The following is an 18016-nucleotide window of genomic DNA, read 5'->3' on the forward strand; positions in this document are numbered from 1 at the left end:
GCCAAGGATGATGTGTTTCAGTGCAGCAGTTTCAACTATGTTTTCTTTTTTCTTCAGAGAATTGAACTGTATGTGTGTTTATTGTCATACAGTGTCTTTTTTGAAGTTATTTTTACTGATGTAATTTTAGCAACCGAAGGCCTTCGTAGTTACAGATATTTCCCGATGGCATTTAAAAGGACAGTGCTTGTATGCTCTTCTATTTCCTTCAGTCATCTCTCAAAGGGCTGAAATATTTTTAAACTCAGTAATATAAGTGAGGAATAAAGGCCTCTAAGTTTTGTGCAGGAACTAGCATATTTTTGTATTATTGAAGAGTGTGATACAAGCATCAGTTGTCTCTGTTCATGGATATTTAATCAGCATTGCACAGTGTCCAGCACGGTGTATTCACACACAAGGGAGCAGAAGTAGCAGTAATTAGATGTAAATGGCCTCTTTCTCCTCCTCCTGCTCCCCTCCTCCCTCCACATGTACAGAGCAACAGGTCTAAATCTGTGCATGGTTGTGCAGAGCCTGTGGTTGTTGATAACAAGGACCTGATTTATTGACTGAATATTTGGTTCCTGCATTTCTAAAAACTGGAGCAATGATGTTTCGAACAGCTGTAGAGCATGCTAAAAAGCACCCTGGTGTGAGTACCTTTATTTACTTTGTTTCTGTTATTTTTTTCTTTTTAGCACTTTAATAATCCTCAGCCACTTAACAAAAAAAACACATTTTGACAAAGAGGTTGTAGTGATTCTGGTTACATGTTAAAAAATGTTTTTAACAAGCTTAATTAGTGACCCAATAAAGTCTCTGCACTGCCCACTTTCCTTATGACAATAACTGAGCAGAAATATCTAACTAACACAGAAATAATTACTCTCTGGTATCAGCATTTGGACAGCTGAAGTGTGAGAGTGTTGCAGTGTGTTAGACTGAGAAAACTTTATAATATCTATTTATTATGCCACAGCAATGTATTCAGTATTCAACATTAACATCATTGTAAATGCATCTGGTTTAAAAGTAGAAGCTGTGTGGCCCTCTTACAAGACACACAGAGAGTGCTGTGTTGTATTGTGATTTATTTATTTATTTATTTGGAGCCATTTTACCAAGTTGGATGAAAATTTAGTTTTTGTAATGTACTAGTGTCAAATGCATGCATTACTTTACAGCACATTTTGCACAACAAATGCAGCTTAATGTTCTGCATAATAAAAATGCTGAATTATTAATTCATTTCTAGCCAATCAAATGCAGTAGCAGAAACTAATTAGTGAAGACACGACTGGAAGTCTAATTTTGTCTCATCTAATCGTATCTTAATTCTAATTCAGTAGGTTAAGTTGCTCCAGTGACTCATTTGAATTCAAGCCAAAGTGAGAGAGGCTTAAGACTTTGAGAAGACACCCACGACTTTTATAAACACGCTAAATCTAAACTGACAAAAATACATGCGTTTAGGAAATAAGTTGTTGGAATAAAAAAAAAAAATTCAAAATGTAAGTTACCCCCACAGGGAATGGGATTATTTCTATATTTTTAACCAGCTCTGCTGTCAGGAAGTGGAGTGACAGAGTTTTAACTTCTTGTCATCAGCCTCCCAGGAGAGACAGAGAGAGAGAGACAAATAGCAGGGAGCAAATCTCTATGAGACTCGACCAGAGCTTCTTCATATGGTCTATCATCCTGACAGATAGACATGCTGAGAGGCAGACAGAAAGAGAGAGAGAGAGAGACAAGCTGCAGGGAGCAAATCCCTCTGTGACTCTACAAGCTAAGTTACAATAGTCAGAGAGAGACAGACAGGTAGAGAGAGAGAGACTGTTGGAGAGAGAAAGTGTCAGAGTCAGAGAGACAGGCAGATATTCAGACAGACACCTAGAGATGGAGAAGGTCTATTAAAACAAGAGAAAGTCAGGGACAGAATGACAGGAGGCCCGACAGGTACCACTGAGACACACGGAGAGTTAATCAGAAAGACTGAAGCAGTGTCCAAAATCACTTTCTTTAAATATAATCCAGATTGTGCTGTCTGTCAAAGAAACGTGAGTAAAAACGACAGTATTTATCTCTGACGTGTACTAGAGTAGAAGAATAAAGAAATATAGAAACAATCAAACCCTAAACTTTAGAATAATACTTATTATTTAAGTGCTGTACTACACAGTCAGTTTTCTCTGTGAGGATAGATAGTTAAGAGAAACTCAGACTGAGAGGCAGATTTATAAAGTTTTTAGATAAAGTCTAACAGGCAGAGAAACAGACAGACACATGGAAAGACAGTCAGGCAGGCAAATATTCAGAGTTTGACAGGCAGAGTTAAAGACAGGTAGGTATAATAATTCAGTCATGATGCTGTAGATCTTCAGCTGACAGTAAAGTACCATTTGATGTCAACTATAAGTCAGCAGCTGGTTTTCTCTCTCTGCTGCCTTTTACCTAAGTAAAAGTACCAATAAAACAACTTAAAACACTTTCCTCGTTCGTTCGTTTGTTTTTGCTAAACAAAAAATATCTTTACTATTTTCTAATCTCTTTTTTGAAACACTGGATGATTTGACTTTGGGGACTGAAACAGATAAAGTAGAGAAGTACACAAAGTAATAGTGTCTCTAACATGGCTACTGTAGAGTACTTGACACACATTACATCCCAGCAGGTTCGCTGATGTAATGAAAGGTGACGGAGTAAAAGTTAATCCTTTGTTGTCGGTCAGCTGTTCAGACCTGCTACAGAAATAATGAGCTTGGTCCAGCAGCAGAGTACAGATACTTACATTTACATTGGATTTTTAAATGGAGCATTTCTAGTGCTCCTGGTTTTTCTGTTGAGTTTAACACAGTGGAGTTAGTATTTTTAATTTTCTCCTCTAAAATGCTGAGTCTGCCCTTTTTTTTTTACGTTTTCGTATTGTAGACATTCAGCTAACAGAGCATCAGTCAAGAGGGTGAAGCTAATGGAGGCTGATGCAACGCAGACAATGAGTTACTGTTTGGCTGCTTAATATACTGTATCTTTATATACTCCATCTTTTATTTATTTCACTCTTAGGACTGGGATTAGTCCAACTGTGAAAATTATAATACAAGAGGAAACTGGATTCATGAAACTATTGACAGTATAATCACTTATGTGACCTTAAAGTAGTAGTAATCGTTTTTTTGCTTGTAACATTAGTTAACAGCCATATAAAGCATAATAAATGGTTGATTGTAGTTGATTTTAAAATGTCCCTGGGGATGTTGACAGTAGTGGTTGTTATAGCAACAGAGAGTTCAATTAAAACCAGCTGCTGACAGAAGAAGAATAACCGAGCTACCGCGGATATCAAATGTCAGTCTCCACTGTTTTCATCCTTCCTGGTGGTCTGCAAGTTGTTCCAGTGTGTCCGACTTTGCTGGGTTTATTGGTCTTTCTGGGGAAACTTGGAACAAGTTTTTTCAAACTTCCTTTACATTTTTAAACAAAAATAGTTAACCTCGTCCAGATGTGCTGCTGGGGGGGGGGTGCAGCTGTCAATACATGGCTCATATGGCTGAAAGTGAAAACACGTACATTCAGTCGTGGACTGCAGATCTAAAGATCTAAAACTTTTAGTGTTTGGCAGCAGGTATTTGTCCTCCAGCACATTTAGCCTTTTAAAGGTAACTTTAAATACACTGTTAACTGTTTCTGGATAATGCATATTCAGCAGCAACCGAACAAGAACATGTTGACACTCTATATTATATCTATTCACATGCAAATATCACATAGCAAATTCACAAATGACAAATCAGCAAAGTTTAAATAAACTAACACAAGACTTAATGATTTGATCACATCTCTGTGTCTTCAGCTCGTCCCCCAGTTCTTCTTCATCTGTTTGGGAATGGGTGGTGCGTTTATGTATTTGATCCGGTTGGCCAGAGGACCCCATGTGACGTAAGGACTTTTCATCGTGACTTCTGCTAAAATACTGTAAAAAGTATCAATGTATTATTGCTCTTAGAAGAACTGCTTTCCATTTTTAACTTTTTACTGACAAAAACACTAACCTTGTAGACGATTAAACATTTATACTTTATTAACATCATGCACAGGGAATCTGTTAATTAGCTTGTGTTTTCCTTTGTTCAGACACCTGTTCTGTTTTCACATTATCAAGAAAATAGTCATTTTAGAATAATTAAGCTCAGACTTTTTTTTCCCTTTGTAGACATGACATGTGAAGGGCAGATGAATACGTTTCATGCTCTAATTAAACTGAGGGATAATTACTCTTGCTTGAATGTGCTCTGCTCCTGCTGCAATCCAAACTGTTGCTTTGCCTTTAATGATGGGCCAACGACAGCAGACGCAGCTAAATACTTTTAATAAGCGCTCACAGGAGGCTGCACTGTGACTATTTACAAGCCAGAGTGTTGTGGTGGTGGCACAGTGCGATAAAAGCATGTTGTGTGTGGAGTTTGAATGTGATCCTCTAACATCTATTGTGTCTTCAGCTGGAACAAGACCAGTAACCCTGAACCTTGGAATAAACTTGACCCCACCTACCAGTACAAGGTAATACGACAAAGTATTCAGTCTTACGAATGTTTAGTTAAATATTTTTTTGCATGTTTTGAATGCCAATGTGATGTTTTCACACCACAACCTCTACTAAATTTGATCCTCTTCTTCTTCTTTCCTTAGTTTGTGGCGATCACCACAGACTACAAAAACCTGAAGAAGGAGGGACCTAAGTTTTAAATCTAATAAACCACACAGGGAAAACCTCAGAAAATTAAATTTACTCCTCTTTACTGCAGGTGGATTTTAGATCAGGATGGTTAAACATTTAGTATACCTGGTAAAAAGGTGACCACAAGTCTCAGTTAATGAATCCTCAGGACACTTAAAACGTATGTGTGAGACACAAGCTCCCCTTACGTTGAAACATTCCTGGTCTGTTTCACTTATACTGTATATTACAAACCGAGGATTTAGATTTGGTCATACTTATCTTTTGGCACCAGTGGTACTATAAGTTTAATCCAAATAGAAATGTTTCAGGAGTTTGCTACAGTGAGTCTGAATTTCATCTAAAGCTGTACAACATGCATTCCTTGAACTTTACAAACATTAATAAAGTCTTATGCAGTAGGTTTTGGGTTCAAACTGAGAAACACAGCCGTCTAGTTTCTTTAATCTTCCTTTATAATATCTGACTGAGAAAACAAGAATAAAAAACCTACACAAAATCTTCTTTTACAGCTTCTTTTTACAGTGGGATGCTTTCAGATAAAGTAAATTTACTCAAGTACTGTGCTTTAATTTGAGGTACTTATACTTTATTGGAGTATTTCTATTTCCTGTTACTTTTACTCTACTACATTTATTTGAATACTATTAGCTACTAATTAGATTCTTATAAAAATCATTCTATTGCAATAAAACGCTGACATATCATTAACCTCCTGTCACTATATAAGGATGTTAAAATCAGCCCCACAATTACAGACTGCTATTTTTGTTCCACAGTCTGTGGGTAACAACACATTCTTGTCATAATTTTTACCTTTGCAAATTTGTAAAAAAAAATCTGGACTAGATTTCAACATTTATGTTCACTGTTTAAAATACATTCCTTCCTCTTGTACTTTAAATAAGATTTAAAGCATGTACTTGAGTAGAAAAAGGAAAGGATTCTTCTACCTTGTACTTACACCTTTACTTGACTATTGAGTTTGTGATGCTTTACACAAAAATGTTGTACTAACTTCAGCATCTCAGTGAAGGTCAAATTGATGTGACCTGACTGCTTGTGTTTTTTTCATCACTGCCACATTATTGTATGTTTAGCAGCCACTAAATTCAGCAATAAGTGTGTGAGTTATGAAGACCAGCAGAGATGAAGTAACCTGAATTCATTCAATAAATAAACTGTCTGATTCGGATTTGTATCTGTTTTTCATACACTCAGGTGACTTTCCTCAGACACCTGCATGGAACTGAGTCAGATACAGATCTTATTCCACATCCACACACAGATAAAAATCCACCATCAGTAACTCTGATGGAGCGGATCCATCTGCTGGCAGTGCAGCTGTCACTCTGCAGCCTGATTGGTGCTTCTGCGACCACATTTAGTAGTGTGTGTGTGTGTGTGTGTGTCAGCTTGCGTGACAGCAGCCCTGTGTCTTTGATCAGCGACAGCAGAGTGGCAGGAAGCTGAATAGTCCCCCAGCATGGTGTTGATGTATGACAGCAGAGCACACTGTGTACAACCTGAGTGCACACGTACTTCCACACATAGCAGTCCACATCCAGGCACCACTGTCTCTTGCATGCTGCAGACACAAGCACATACACATAGGATGAAAATAAAATGCACTGATGAGGTAAATTAGGCAGAAACTACTTCTGTAATTAATTTTATACATCCACACTGCTACATCCACATCTTTGAAAAAAAGGAAATAGCTACGTGGGATTTTAAAGTGAGAAACACTGATTTCTAATAATGGTAAAATGAATGAAAGGTAAAATGAAGCCTCTACACACCACAGGATTTGTCTGTCCCTAACTTGTGACTGGATGTCATATGACTGTTCCCCCTGACATATTAAATATTGACATGCAATAGTCATCCTTCCATGCTTTATTAGCTTACTTAGTAACTCCCCTACTACATCTGGAGGACACATTAAAGGGCAATTCTTAAATTCTAACACGACATCTCAGCTTTGTTCAGTGAAGGTGAAACTGTGTATTTCATCCTCTTAAGAAACCTCAGGCCGCTCCTTCGGCTCTTTGTGCTCACACTCCTCTCAGTGTCAGCTGTGTTTTTCTCCCCGTGCTGCCACAAAAAGAGGGAATGAAGAGAGAATAAAAATGCTGCAGATCAAAAAATCCTCCTCCTTTTGAACACCACAGGGATTGTTGTGGCAAGAAGTAGAGGTCTAATGACCTAGAACGATGGAACATGAAGGATCAAATGATTTCCCTAAAGGATTTTTGAAAGCCTTTAAACTCACATAGACAAACTGCGTCAAAGAGCCGTTGGGTCATGAGAAACAGGCATGAAGATAAGTTGTTATTTGTGTTGTGATGCTACGTGTGTCTGTGTCCCCCTTGTGCCTGTGTGCGCCTGTGTTTTCCATCGACAGAGCTGAGAGCTTCTCTGGCCTCTGACCTATGATTCAGCCAGCAAAGTCTCTACAGCGAGGACACATTCCTCTGGCAGAAGCTGAAGCAGTAACCTTGAACCGAAAAATTGGACGACAAACTGAAAGGCCGAGCAGGACACACAGTCTGTCAAAAAAACAAAACAAAAGTCCATTCAGTTCTTCAGTGAAATAAATATTAAACACTCCAATAGGCAGCGGCAGTGCTTCGTGCTGCACAGCTCGTTCAGAGAAGCTTTATAAAGCATTTTGTGTCTCAGAGGAAACACTCCTCCTAGAATAATAAAGTTTATAATTTCATCCCAGAGAGAAATAAATAGAGAGGTTATCTTTTTTTTTTTAAACTGTCTGGAAGTAAAAAGATCTGACTGGAAACAGTGGGAGAAAAAGCATTTAAAGAAGCAGAACTGCGAGTTCTGAAGATTTTCTTGAGGACAGTGAAGGACTCTGATGTTACATAATGTTCTCATTTCTTCTTGTCTTTAATGAACTGTCTGTGAATATTAGCATTATGTAACGGGGTAAGAGGGTGACATACAGGGACAGTATCACAAAAATATTAATTTTACTTTCAGATGTAGGAACGGCTGCAAACGGTTGAGGGAAGACGCTCTAATTTACCTCGACCTCCTGGTTGTTCCTATTTGATTATATCAGGCACTGTATGATCATTAGTCTCCTTTCAAATAAATTTTTTTTTTAAATTAAAATGAATAATTCATTTAAATTTTTCAGCGTGAGAAACTCTGACTACAACTATCATCTTTTCTAGATATCAGTCAATCTAGAGATTAGATCTTTTCCTTCTTCTGGACGATTCCCTCAAGTGCACGGTGAGAGGAAATGACAAGAGGAAATGCCAGCAGCTTAACATGGATTAGTGTTTATAAAATCTGAAGAGCATCTTCCCCTTCTCTGACTGTAAACATATAATGTATCATCTGTCTCTCTAGGAAATGTTACCCAGCAGCAGGTTTTTATAATATGGCGTGACTAATACAAGTGAGCACAAAATACTCACAAATCATTTACAGTAACAAATCAAAGTGAAAATAAAGTAGGGGACATTAGTTTGTTTTACAAACGTTTGACGATGTCTGTGCTCCTGCTTTTTGGTTCAGTTCCTGCGGCTGCTGGGAGTTTCTCAAGGTCTGGGACAAAACCCGATACTGATAAGTGCTCTGAAAGGAGCTTAGTGACAAAAAAGCCACATACCTGAAAACACTTCAGAGTACTTCTTAGCTTTGGGCAACAAACGAGACTCTGTCTGTTCAGTCAAAACCTTATTAGAGAAAGTGCAGCAGCTGTTTATGTATAAACTGCCAGATAATGTATAGTAGTGTGCAACATAAAAATAATTAATTCAATCTGTATGGAACGGGACATTACACATTCTTCACAAATCATTTACAATAACAAGTTAGCCTGAAGTCTAAAAACAAACTTTAAAAGGGTTTACCCTGTGTCATTTGTGGTTTAGTGAGTGTAAACTGAGCATGTGTTCAGTTCTCAACACAGCTGCTGGGAGTTTCTCAGGGTCTGGGACAAAGCCTGATGCTGATCAGTGCTCTGAAAGGAGCTTAGTGACAAAAAGCCACATACCTGAAAACACTGAATGGCCATTTACACTGAGAGTCTGTCTGTGCAGCGCAAACATCATTAGAGCGAATGCAGCAGCTGCTGATGTATTAACTGTCAGACAGTGTACAGTTTGGGAATTATTATCATTAACAATCTCTCCAGCACTTGTCAGGACAAAACAGTTTTCCACATTGAGTAGGTACAAACACAATTTCCCAAAGCAGGTCTGTAATAGGTTTTTCCCAGGGGTGTGTGAAGTAATGTCATGTAATAACTTGTTCCACTAAATGAAATGTACAATATACAGTGACACCTGCTTAAGTGATACGTTCCTGGAAATTGAACACCATCTAGAATTTGTATTATTACTTCACAACACAAGACACTTAGGTAATCCTCCTCTTTAAGTACTATTGTTTAGCATGTACGGTCTAAAAGACACAAAAATGTTGTAAACACTGTAGAGATCAGGTCTATTAATAGGTCTTTATACTCATACTATTTATACACCAGCCTCCACGGATGTCTGGCCACAGTGAGCTGTAGTTTCTTTTTTATATATGTAATTTTAACAACAGTACATTTTGTAATAATATATAATAAAACCTGTAAAATGAAAAATGCAATCAGTTATTATTATTGTTATTAATCATTTGCATTGCTTTTACAAACATTAAAAGGAAATAATGTGTGCCACTGGAATTATTTGACTATTTTATCATTTTGATCAATGCTTTTCTCATTTGAGTGGTGAATTTAGGATATTAAATGACTATTTGTTCTATTTATTATTTTATTTATCATTTACATGTTGTATTTTTAATGTTATATGGCAGATATATTGTCATTAGTTTCTATGGAAATGCTTGTTTTCATGCCAACATTATAAAAAATCATTATTAAAATTGTTATTTTACTAGAGGATGTGTCTGTAATGTAGTGGGGAAACTGCCTTCCTGATTGTTTTGTTGTTAGTGGTCAGTGAATCCAGGCATGGGGAAGGGCCTGGCAAATAGCTCCACCCTCTGGCGGAGCTCTGCGATACGCGACACCGTCTCTGGGTCCTGCAACAGGAAGGACTTGAAGCTTGCCAGATTCCCTGTTGTGAGACAGAGGACACGAGGCAACAAGCTTAAATGATAGGGTGAACAAATTGTCAAGTCTGTCTAAAAACAGCATATGTAGACTGAAACTGATTTTGGACACTGTACTTCTTCTTCCAGTTCATAATGACATTAAGGGATTCTTTCCTATATGTGTCTTTAATATAAGTTATTTTATTTGACTACCTCATACGACTTTTAATTAGTGTAATTCATGTTGCTCTTAATACGTTCCATGCAAAATATAACAAAAAACAACACCTGTTGTCATTTCTTCTTGTAACACAGTAAAGTGTTACACCAGAATGCCCTTTCAACATTACTGTATGTCATCATGATGTGTCTATGATGTCCACTCTCACTGGATAAATCATCATGAAGTTCACACAAAAGAGAGAAACTTCATCTCCTCTCACCAGTCTTCTTCTTCACATCATGTGCGATCTGAATCCCTTCATCAATAAAGTCCACAACCTTCTCAAAGTCTGCCTCCTTGAACTGTCGAGAGGTCAGGGCCGGGGTTCCTGTAAGAAAGTGACACAAACATATTATGTCATATGATTAAAAGTCTGATATTAGTTCAATTGCTATTTGTAAAGTTGATAAAGGGGTTTCAACTGGTACGGTAGAGAGATAGATGCTGACAGACTGACTGACAGGTTGATGGACACACAGACAACACACAGACAGACAAAAGCAAACAGAAACACATCAGACAGAGAGAAATGAAAAGCTCCAGTATCACACAGGTGAAGACTGACTGGTTGACAGCTTCTGCCCAAACAGCCTCGATTCTGGCAGCTCTTCACAGGAATAATCCATTTTACCAACACATCCTGTACAAGTTTTATATTAATGTTAATTTGAGTACCGAGCCTAAGTCCTCCTGGAGTGAGGGCACTCTTGTCTCCGGGGCAGGTGTTCTTGTTGGCCGTGATGGACACGAGCTCCAGGACCCTTTCAGCCCGAGCCCCGTCCATGCCACGTGGTCGAAGGTCAACTAAAACCAGGTGGTTGTCTGTTCCACCTGAAAGGAGGAATGATTACAATAAATATTCAGTTGTCTAATGGTAAAAAAAAATTCTCCTCCCTCTCTGCTGAAGACGTTCATGCACACAGTGATAAGGTTTCATCATTTCCTCTTAATATTATTTTCTATGCAACTGTCAAGTGAAAAAAATAAACTTTTCCAAAGTAATGGAAAAAGAATGCAAATGAGAAAGAAGGGAATAAAAAAAGGAAAGAAACTGTGTCAGGTACTTGACTGGTTGGGGTGCAATATTCATTTAGATGCTAAATCTAATTCCCATAGGCGGTAACAAAACATAAATTTCTCGATATGTATGTGATTTGTACAAGTAAACAACCTTATGAAGTTTATATTTATCATATAAAAGACACTTCAGTTGCCTCAGTACCTGACACCAGGGTGAAGCCTTTCTTCAGCAGAGCGTTAGCCATGGTCTTAGCATTCAGCAGCACTTGAGCAATGTACTGTTTGAACATGGGAGTGGAAGCCTGCAGAGACAGAAATGATGCTTTGTCAGAGTGACAGCTCGGACTGTATGATTTAAAAAAGGAGCTACAGAAATTAAGCTTTTGCTTACAATGTCCTGTGTTGTGTTTTTTTTCCAAAGCAATTTCCAAGACAGTGTTGAATATTAATAAATAAAATTCAGAACCTGTTTTAAGGCGACAGCTACGCCAGCGATGGCGTGGTTGTGAGGTCCTCCCTGAAGTGAAGGGAACACAGCAAAGTTCACTCTATCCTGGAGGTCATAGATCACCTCCCGACCTTTCTTATCTACAGACCTTACGCCTTTCCTGTAGAAGATCAGACCAGCCCTGCAGAGGGGAAAGAAGGAAAAACTAAATGCTGAAACCTCAAATGCCCAATTCTAATTTGAGACAGTATCGTCCTGCATAGCTGTTCCTCTAGCGAGACACCAGCACTATGTAGACTTTTAACAGATTGCTCTTTGTAAGAAAGGTTGTGACATGCTTTATTTATCTATTTATTGAAATACACCAGCACCATGCACAACAGCACAACAGAAACCTTAAAAATATCCTGTCTGCCTACATTTAAAACAATCTGTCTGCCCAACAATGTAATAACTTCTTTAAAACAGTTTGTCCAAAATTATTAACCTGTGTGTTTATAGATAAACATCTGCCATAAGAATTAAAATAATATTCACACATAAAGTTCAGATCCTCACCTTGCCCCACGCAGGGACTTATGGGTAGTGGTAGTGACCAGGTCAGCATGCTCAAAAGGAGAGGGAACAGCTCTGGCTGCCACCAGGCCACTGATATGAGCCATGTCTGCCAGCAGGTAGGCGTTCAGCTCCACACACAGCTGAAACACACAAAGTCAGAGTGTGTGATGATAGTTGTGCTTATTATGAATATTTTATTTCGCTGTTCTTAGTTTAAGGGTTTGATAAACTGCTTTAACACCACTGCTTTGGACTACAACATGGAGGACTTGAGACGTACCTTCTTCATGCGAGAGTAGTCAATGAGGCGTGCGTAGGCGCTGGTTCCTGCTATGATAAGTCTGGGTCTGAAGAGTCGCGCTGTCTTCTCCAGCTGATCGTAATCTATCAGACCACTTTTTGGCTGATATAATAACACAAGATGAAAGTGATGTCACTCAAATATTTTTACAGTCTGATATATTTTCAGTTAGAGCCTCTCTTTGCTTTTTAAAATCTTAATCTTTTTAACTCACGTCCAGCTTGTATGGCATAGATTCAAAGTAGATGGAGGTGGCTGAGATTCTCTTGGCATCTGTCATGTAGCCGTGGGTAAGGCTGAAGTGTCAGAATAAAATAACAGTATATTTATAATGTAGGTAGACTTCTCTGACTACTAAATTTGGTACAAATAACTTCTTCACCTTTCCCACAGTCCTTTCGCCTATTATCTTAAAAGAAAAATGCTGTGAAAAGTTATTATCTTATGCAACTGATTGCATTGCTGTGCTACTGTTGTGTCTAATACATGTCTTCAATGTATATTTGTATGAATCTTTTCATTCTATCTTTCTGTTTTTCCATCAACTCCCCACTATCCATTATTTAGATTTTATATATAATGTCTGCAGGTCTGCTTTGTCAGACTGCAGAAAAAAAAATTCTTATTTCCCACAGTGTTCAAAATAAATTCAAAGAAAAATGAAATAATGTGACAACTCCAGGCTGTGTGACTAAAATAAAAAATCTTTCTTTTATGGCTCATTCAACAAAACTGTAACTAATGTTGTAATAACTGTCAGATAACTTCAGAATATTTCTGACATGTAAAATTTAATTAACCTTCATTATTATATATTTTATTTGTGCTGCCTGTGTAATATCTGTCTTGTGATAATAAGAATGTGAGTAATCACATCATTAGTCAGTGTTTTATGTTGGTTGCCTGGAAAAATCTTTCATATGAAACTAATTCAAGAGCATAGATCACAGGTTAATTAATTTGATTAAACTAGTATTAAACAAATTGTATGTGTATGTTATTCTCCTGTCCTTTTATGTTTTAGTAATTTATTAAAACAACAGGTTTTTATCATTTTTGATGGATGTCAGCTCTTCCTATCATTGTGAAACAGAATTCACCATGCGTTCATTACCTCCTCTTAAAAGCAACAACATTTTGACGAGAGGTTCATGCTTGAGCTTGTCTGGACTGAATACAAAGTAAAATGTTCACTCACTGGCCTCCATCAGGCAAATCCAGGCCCATGATGCGGTCATGAGGTTGCAGGACAGATGTGTAGGCTGCAAAGTTGGCGGGGGACCCCGAGTAAGGCTGGACGTTGACCCCCCACAAATTTGTGTCTAGACCAAAGGTGGTGAGTGCTCGCTGCTGACACAGCCGCTCAATCTGGTCTACAACCTCTGCACCTCCGTAATACCTGAGGCAGATATGCTGCACATTTTAAGATCTGTCATCATTTCGTATTGTTTATATAATGTTGTACCACAGGAGTGGACAACCCCGGTCCTTGAGTGCCGCTGCCCTGCTAGTTTTCCAGCTATCTCTGCCCCTAACCACTGCTGTGTTCAGACAAACAGAACTTGGAAGCTGCCATCTCAGATGAGGGTGAAGTGGGGAAATACAATATTAATCAGTATCTTCCAGTTTTCAATTGACTGAGCACACCTGAGGGAGGGAGCTGTATCACATTTTATTGGATTGTATCATTTAATATCATATCAACTGATGGTACTGTACTAATTTGTACTAATTGTGTATTATGCTGTATAGTACCGTACTGTATTATATTGAATTGCCTGCACTTTTTAGTCTGCAAGTAAAATTGTTAATATTCTCACACAAATACTGTAAATGACATGCACTGTGTAATTTGGAAAGTGAATTATCCGTGCAGTTACCTTTGTCCTGGGTATCCCTCTGAGTATTTGTTGTTCAGACAGGAGCCCTGGGCCTCAAGTGCTGCGCGGCTGCAGAAGTTCTGACACGACAAAGAACAGAGTGTCAACATCCAGAGACACACACTGTACATTTTTTATCATGGTTATATATCCGGAACACTGCCACCATCCAAATATAACCTGTATTTACCTGGAGAGGGGTGACTGAACACCACTGCTTCAGCCATTGGAAATATCTGATTTGTTCAGTATTCAGTCTAATTAAGGTGTTACACTTATGCTCCAATTATAGAAACAAGATCAACAATCAAAGAATTATTTATCACAGGGTTTCTGAATGTGAAAAAATGTATTACCTTATCCAAAAAATATTTGAGTAGTAGAGTTACTACTGTTAAATTAAGGAATAAATACAGAGCAATCTAACACTGAATCCCTGTGGGTTTTAGTACAGTGTCAAATCTCCCAAAGACACATGAGACTCAGAGATTTTTTTCTCCTTGTCTCTGTCTTTTCTTTTCTCTCACTTCTGCACATATACTTTCTCAATGTGTCCTCCACACCACCCCCTCTGACTTATTATACTAAACCTGTCAATGCTTAGGGATCCCTCAATCATTCCAGTGGGATTTAAAACCATCGGCCCAATGCGACGTAACAACACTACAACACTATTTTGACACACACATGCACAACAACACATATACACACACGATCACCCGTCCTCCTCTGTCTTAACTTGAAATGTGCAGATCAATGGCAGAAATCAGTGAGGGAACCTAATGGGATCATTTGACTGTGTTCCTGTAGAAAAAACAGGGGCTCTCCACTGGGAGTGAGCCTGCAGCAGTGACTGACTGACAGCACATGCACATGAAAATCTTTCAGATGTCACTGCGACTGATAGGGATGTGGATTCATAATTGCTGGAAAATAAAAGAATGAAAGCTCCCTTCTTTCCCCACAGCTTCCACTTAGATTAAATCAGTGACTTGCAAAGGGGGATATGCAAAGGAAATCTTGGTGAACCCTCTGAGGAAAACCGTTATATTCCAGAAACTAGAAATCTGGCGACTTGTGGTCGCTGCTGACAGAAGCTCCTCTGCAGTTTAAGTTGTTTTTCTTGCTTTCTGTCTCGCTTGTGACATCTTTAACACCTCTGTCCACAGAAAAGCACAGAAGATAATTAGCAGCATCTTTTTGTCTCTCACTGTATAGTCACAGCTTCAACAGCTAAAATCATGCCGAAGATGCACAGCAAGGATTATAAAACATAATTCAAACAAAACTCTATGAAGGTAATAAAATCCATCCTTTAAACACACCATTTAGCTCTCAATGCACAAATTGAGATAACTGTACACATTTATACATTTAAATATATTGATTGCCTTGGGTAAACTATAAGGTAATGAAGGTTTTCCATGATTTTTCTGCTCAGGAGAAGCTGAGACAGGTTTCCACCCTGGTTGACTATTAACTCATCTACCAATAGTCTGAATGGAACAAGAAGATAAGAAATAGGAAAATCACATGAGAATAAAAAACACAGCATCACATGCTAAATACGTTTTGGCTTATGGTCAAAGATTAAACCACAACTGTTTGTTTTTTAAGGCTTGTTAAAATTCAGCCATTTATGCGCCAACGTCCTGGTCTTAATCCTTCATCACCAACATCATCTGGGTTTATCACAATACATGAAACTAACAAAAAAGACACAAAGGGAACTTCACGTTTAAAGTTTCTTTCTCTGTGTACATGCATGCTGCACAAATCACTAAGAGGCGGCTGAGGCAGCATGAATTCATCCCTACCTCTTATCTTGATAAGGACTGTGTGGTGCTGCTGCCCAGCCCAGCTGTCAGGTCTATAATCAGGGCTGACATATAGAGACATTCACACATATATAAAATCATAGAAGTTTTCCAGCTGGCCTGGTGGTCGATAGAACACGATGGTAAAGGATGTACGATGTAATTTACTATTGAAAGAAAAGTCTGAAGAGACTTTTTAAGCCATTAAATATATGGTGATAAAAAGTAAATATCTATGACAAGATGAGCTACACAGCATAGACAGTATTTAAACTGACTGTATCATACTAATATTTCTGAGACATTTACTGGTCATCTACTTCAGGTCTGTGTAGGAGGCAGATAAAGGACAGATAATGATGTCCTCGTTATTTAAATCAGAAAAATAACCCACCCTCTGGATCATTCCAACTCTCCAGTGTGGCCTCATTACTACAATTTCTCCCCACCTTTTACCAGTTTTACCAGCTTCAATCTGATCAATGGTTAATCATGAATGTAACAGTAAAATTATGCATGTATGTGGATGAATCTTCTTTTCTATTCTCACCTCTGATGCAATGAGCTCCAGTCCCCGACACTGCCTGTCCTTCTCCTGCTGCAGGAGGCTCCACATCTCTGGGTCATCCTGGGCCAGGCTCTCCTGTCCCGTCCACCTTGGAGCGCTGGTGAGACCTCGACTGCACGACTCTGCAGTGATTGGACCCCCTCGGCCCAAACACCCTAAAACCTTTGGGAATACGGGCTGCAACATGGTGTAGCGGATGAAGACAACAATCAATAAATATAACAACTACTCTAAATATTCACTTCTTCCATAATGGTTGAAAAATTGTTCTTGGTGACTTTAATACATCCATACAGTTTGGGAAACCCCTGGAGAGACTGTGCTGCTCTACACAGTTAATAAAACCCTAATGAGGAGACAAATACCAAGTCACAGGATCTGATGCAACTCTCCATTGTGCTATAAACTGCATAGAGTTGAAAAGTTTCTAAGGGGCTCCTTTTCTGTTGTTGTTGTCCAAGATTGCTGCCTTGGTGTCTTTTGAAAACCTCATGAAGAGTGAGCCTGTGCAAAAACACTTTCATCACTCAAAATTATAATACTTTGCACCGGGGCTTTGGAAACAAGGGACTTAGAATAATGTGTCTTTTGATGTTCTAAACAATCCATTAAATGAAAGGCAGCGGAAAAACCAAACGTGTTGTTCAGTGGAGCGGTTATGGAAAACCTTGGACATGAAATGTGCATTGTGGGCTGGCCACACACACACACACACACACACACACACACTGACTTAGTTATCAGGGTCTTGTTTGTTGAAGGCAGCTTGTAGCTGCATGATAGTTACATAACTATGTGTTACATTGGCCTAATAGACAAATTACTGTTGAAGCATAAATATATGTTGAAGCAACTCTCCTTTCATCTTCTGTGTTCATTAAGTTTTCGAAGCCTTGAGTATATTGAATATTGCATAAGGAGGAGGCTGTGCAGTCAACTCCCCTTTAACAAGAAAACATATTTTAGGACATACAGCAGCACTCTTCTATTTCAATGGCCTCTGACAGTAAACAGACAAACACAGTGCAACTGGTCAGACACTGCAACGATACAAAAACCTGTGAACACAACATGCATCTTCAAAACAGACATTTCTATTAGGGTGAAGGTGTCCTGAACTGACAAGATGACCCAGTTTGCAGTAATAAGTGATTTATTTGAACCTGCACTTGCAGGTACGATCAGTTCTAAAATCTCTAAAAATAAGCAAATACATTATTAAACAAATGCGCTCACCCATAATGTTTGCCGTAATGACAGAGAAAGCATGTCTGTGACAGCAGAGGGTCGGGAAAACAAAAAGCTTTCAAGGTGCAAAGGGTGAAAGTCAGAACTGGAACGTAGCCAAGGACATGCGCACTTTGTGTCGCTGATAAAAGTAATTTTAACTGTAAACCATCTG

The 18016-nt window shown here is 38.5% G+C and overlaps 2 protein-coding genes across 4 annotated transcripts; one reads left to right on the top strand and one right to left on the bottom strand.

The window, feature by feature from the left end:
• Positions 1-480: 480 nt before the first annotated feature.
• Positions 481-5932, top strand: ndufa4l2a (NDUFA4 mitochondrial complex associated like 2a). The gene is made up of 4 exons (XM_026367036.1): positions 481-634; positions 3833-3918; positions 4479-4539; positions 4669-5932. Exons 1-4 carry the CDS (start codon positions 590-592, stop codon positions 4723-4725), a joined length of 249 nt encoding a protein of 82 aa, XP_026222821.1. The 5' UTR covers positions 481-589; the 3' UTR covers positions 4726-5932.
• A 347-nt stretch (positions 5933-6279) lies between these two features.
• LOC113166734 (serine hydroxymethyltransferase, mitochondrial-like) lies at positions 6280-17898 on the bottom strand. Of its 3 annotated transcripts, XR_003299233.1 has the most exons (13): positions 17851-17883; positions 16597-16791; positions 14230-14309; positions 13548-13748; positions 12564-12645; positions 12329-12451; positions 12049-12188; positions 11509-11671; positions 11245-11344; positions 10698-10853; positions 10243-10350; positions 9641-9822; positions 6280-6305 (listed from the first exon to the last, which is right to left on the bottom strand). XR_003299233.1 is itself a non-coding variant. In XM_026366861.1 (12 exons), the coding sequence occupies exons 1-12, from the start codon at positions 17881-17883 to the stop codon at positions 9695-9697; spliced, it is 1509 nt and encodes a 502-aa protein (XP_026222646.1). In that variant the 3' UTR covers positions 8203-9694. The 3 variants fall into 3 exon arrangements, 2 of the variants coding, with proteins under 2 accessions (XP_026222646.1, XP_026222648.1); XM_026366861.1 differs by lacking the exon at positions 6280-6305 and having other exon boundaries at positions 8203-9822; XM_026366863.1 differs by lacking the exons at positions 6280-6305; positions 13548-13748 and having other exon boundaries at positions 9695-9822; positions 17851-17898.
• Positions 17899-18016: the final 118 nt, after the last annotated feature.

Source organism: Anabas testudineus, chromosome 7, assembly GCF_900324465.2.
Source record: "Anabas testudineus chromosome 7, fAnaTes1.2, whole genome shotgun sequence".
NCBI classification, from domain to species: Eukaryota; Metazoa; Chordata; class Actinopteri; order Anabantiformes; family Anabantidae; genus Anabas; species Anabas testudineus.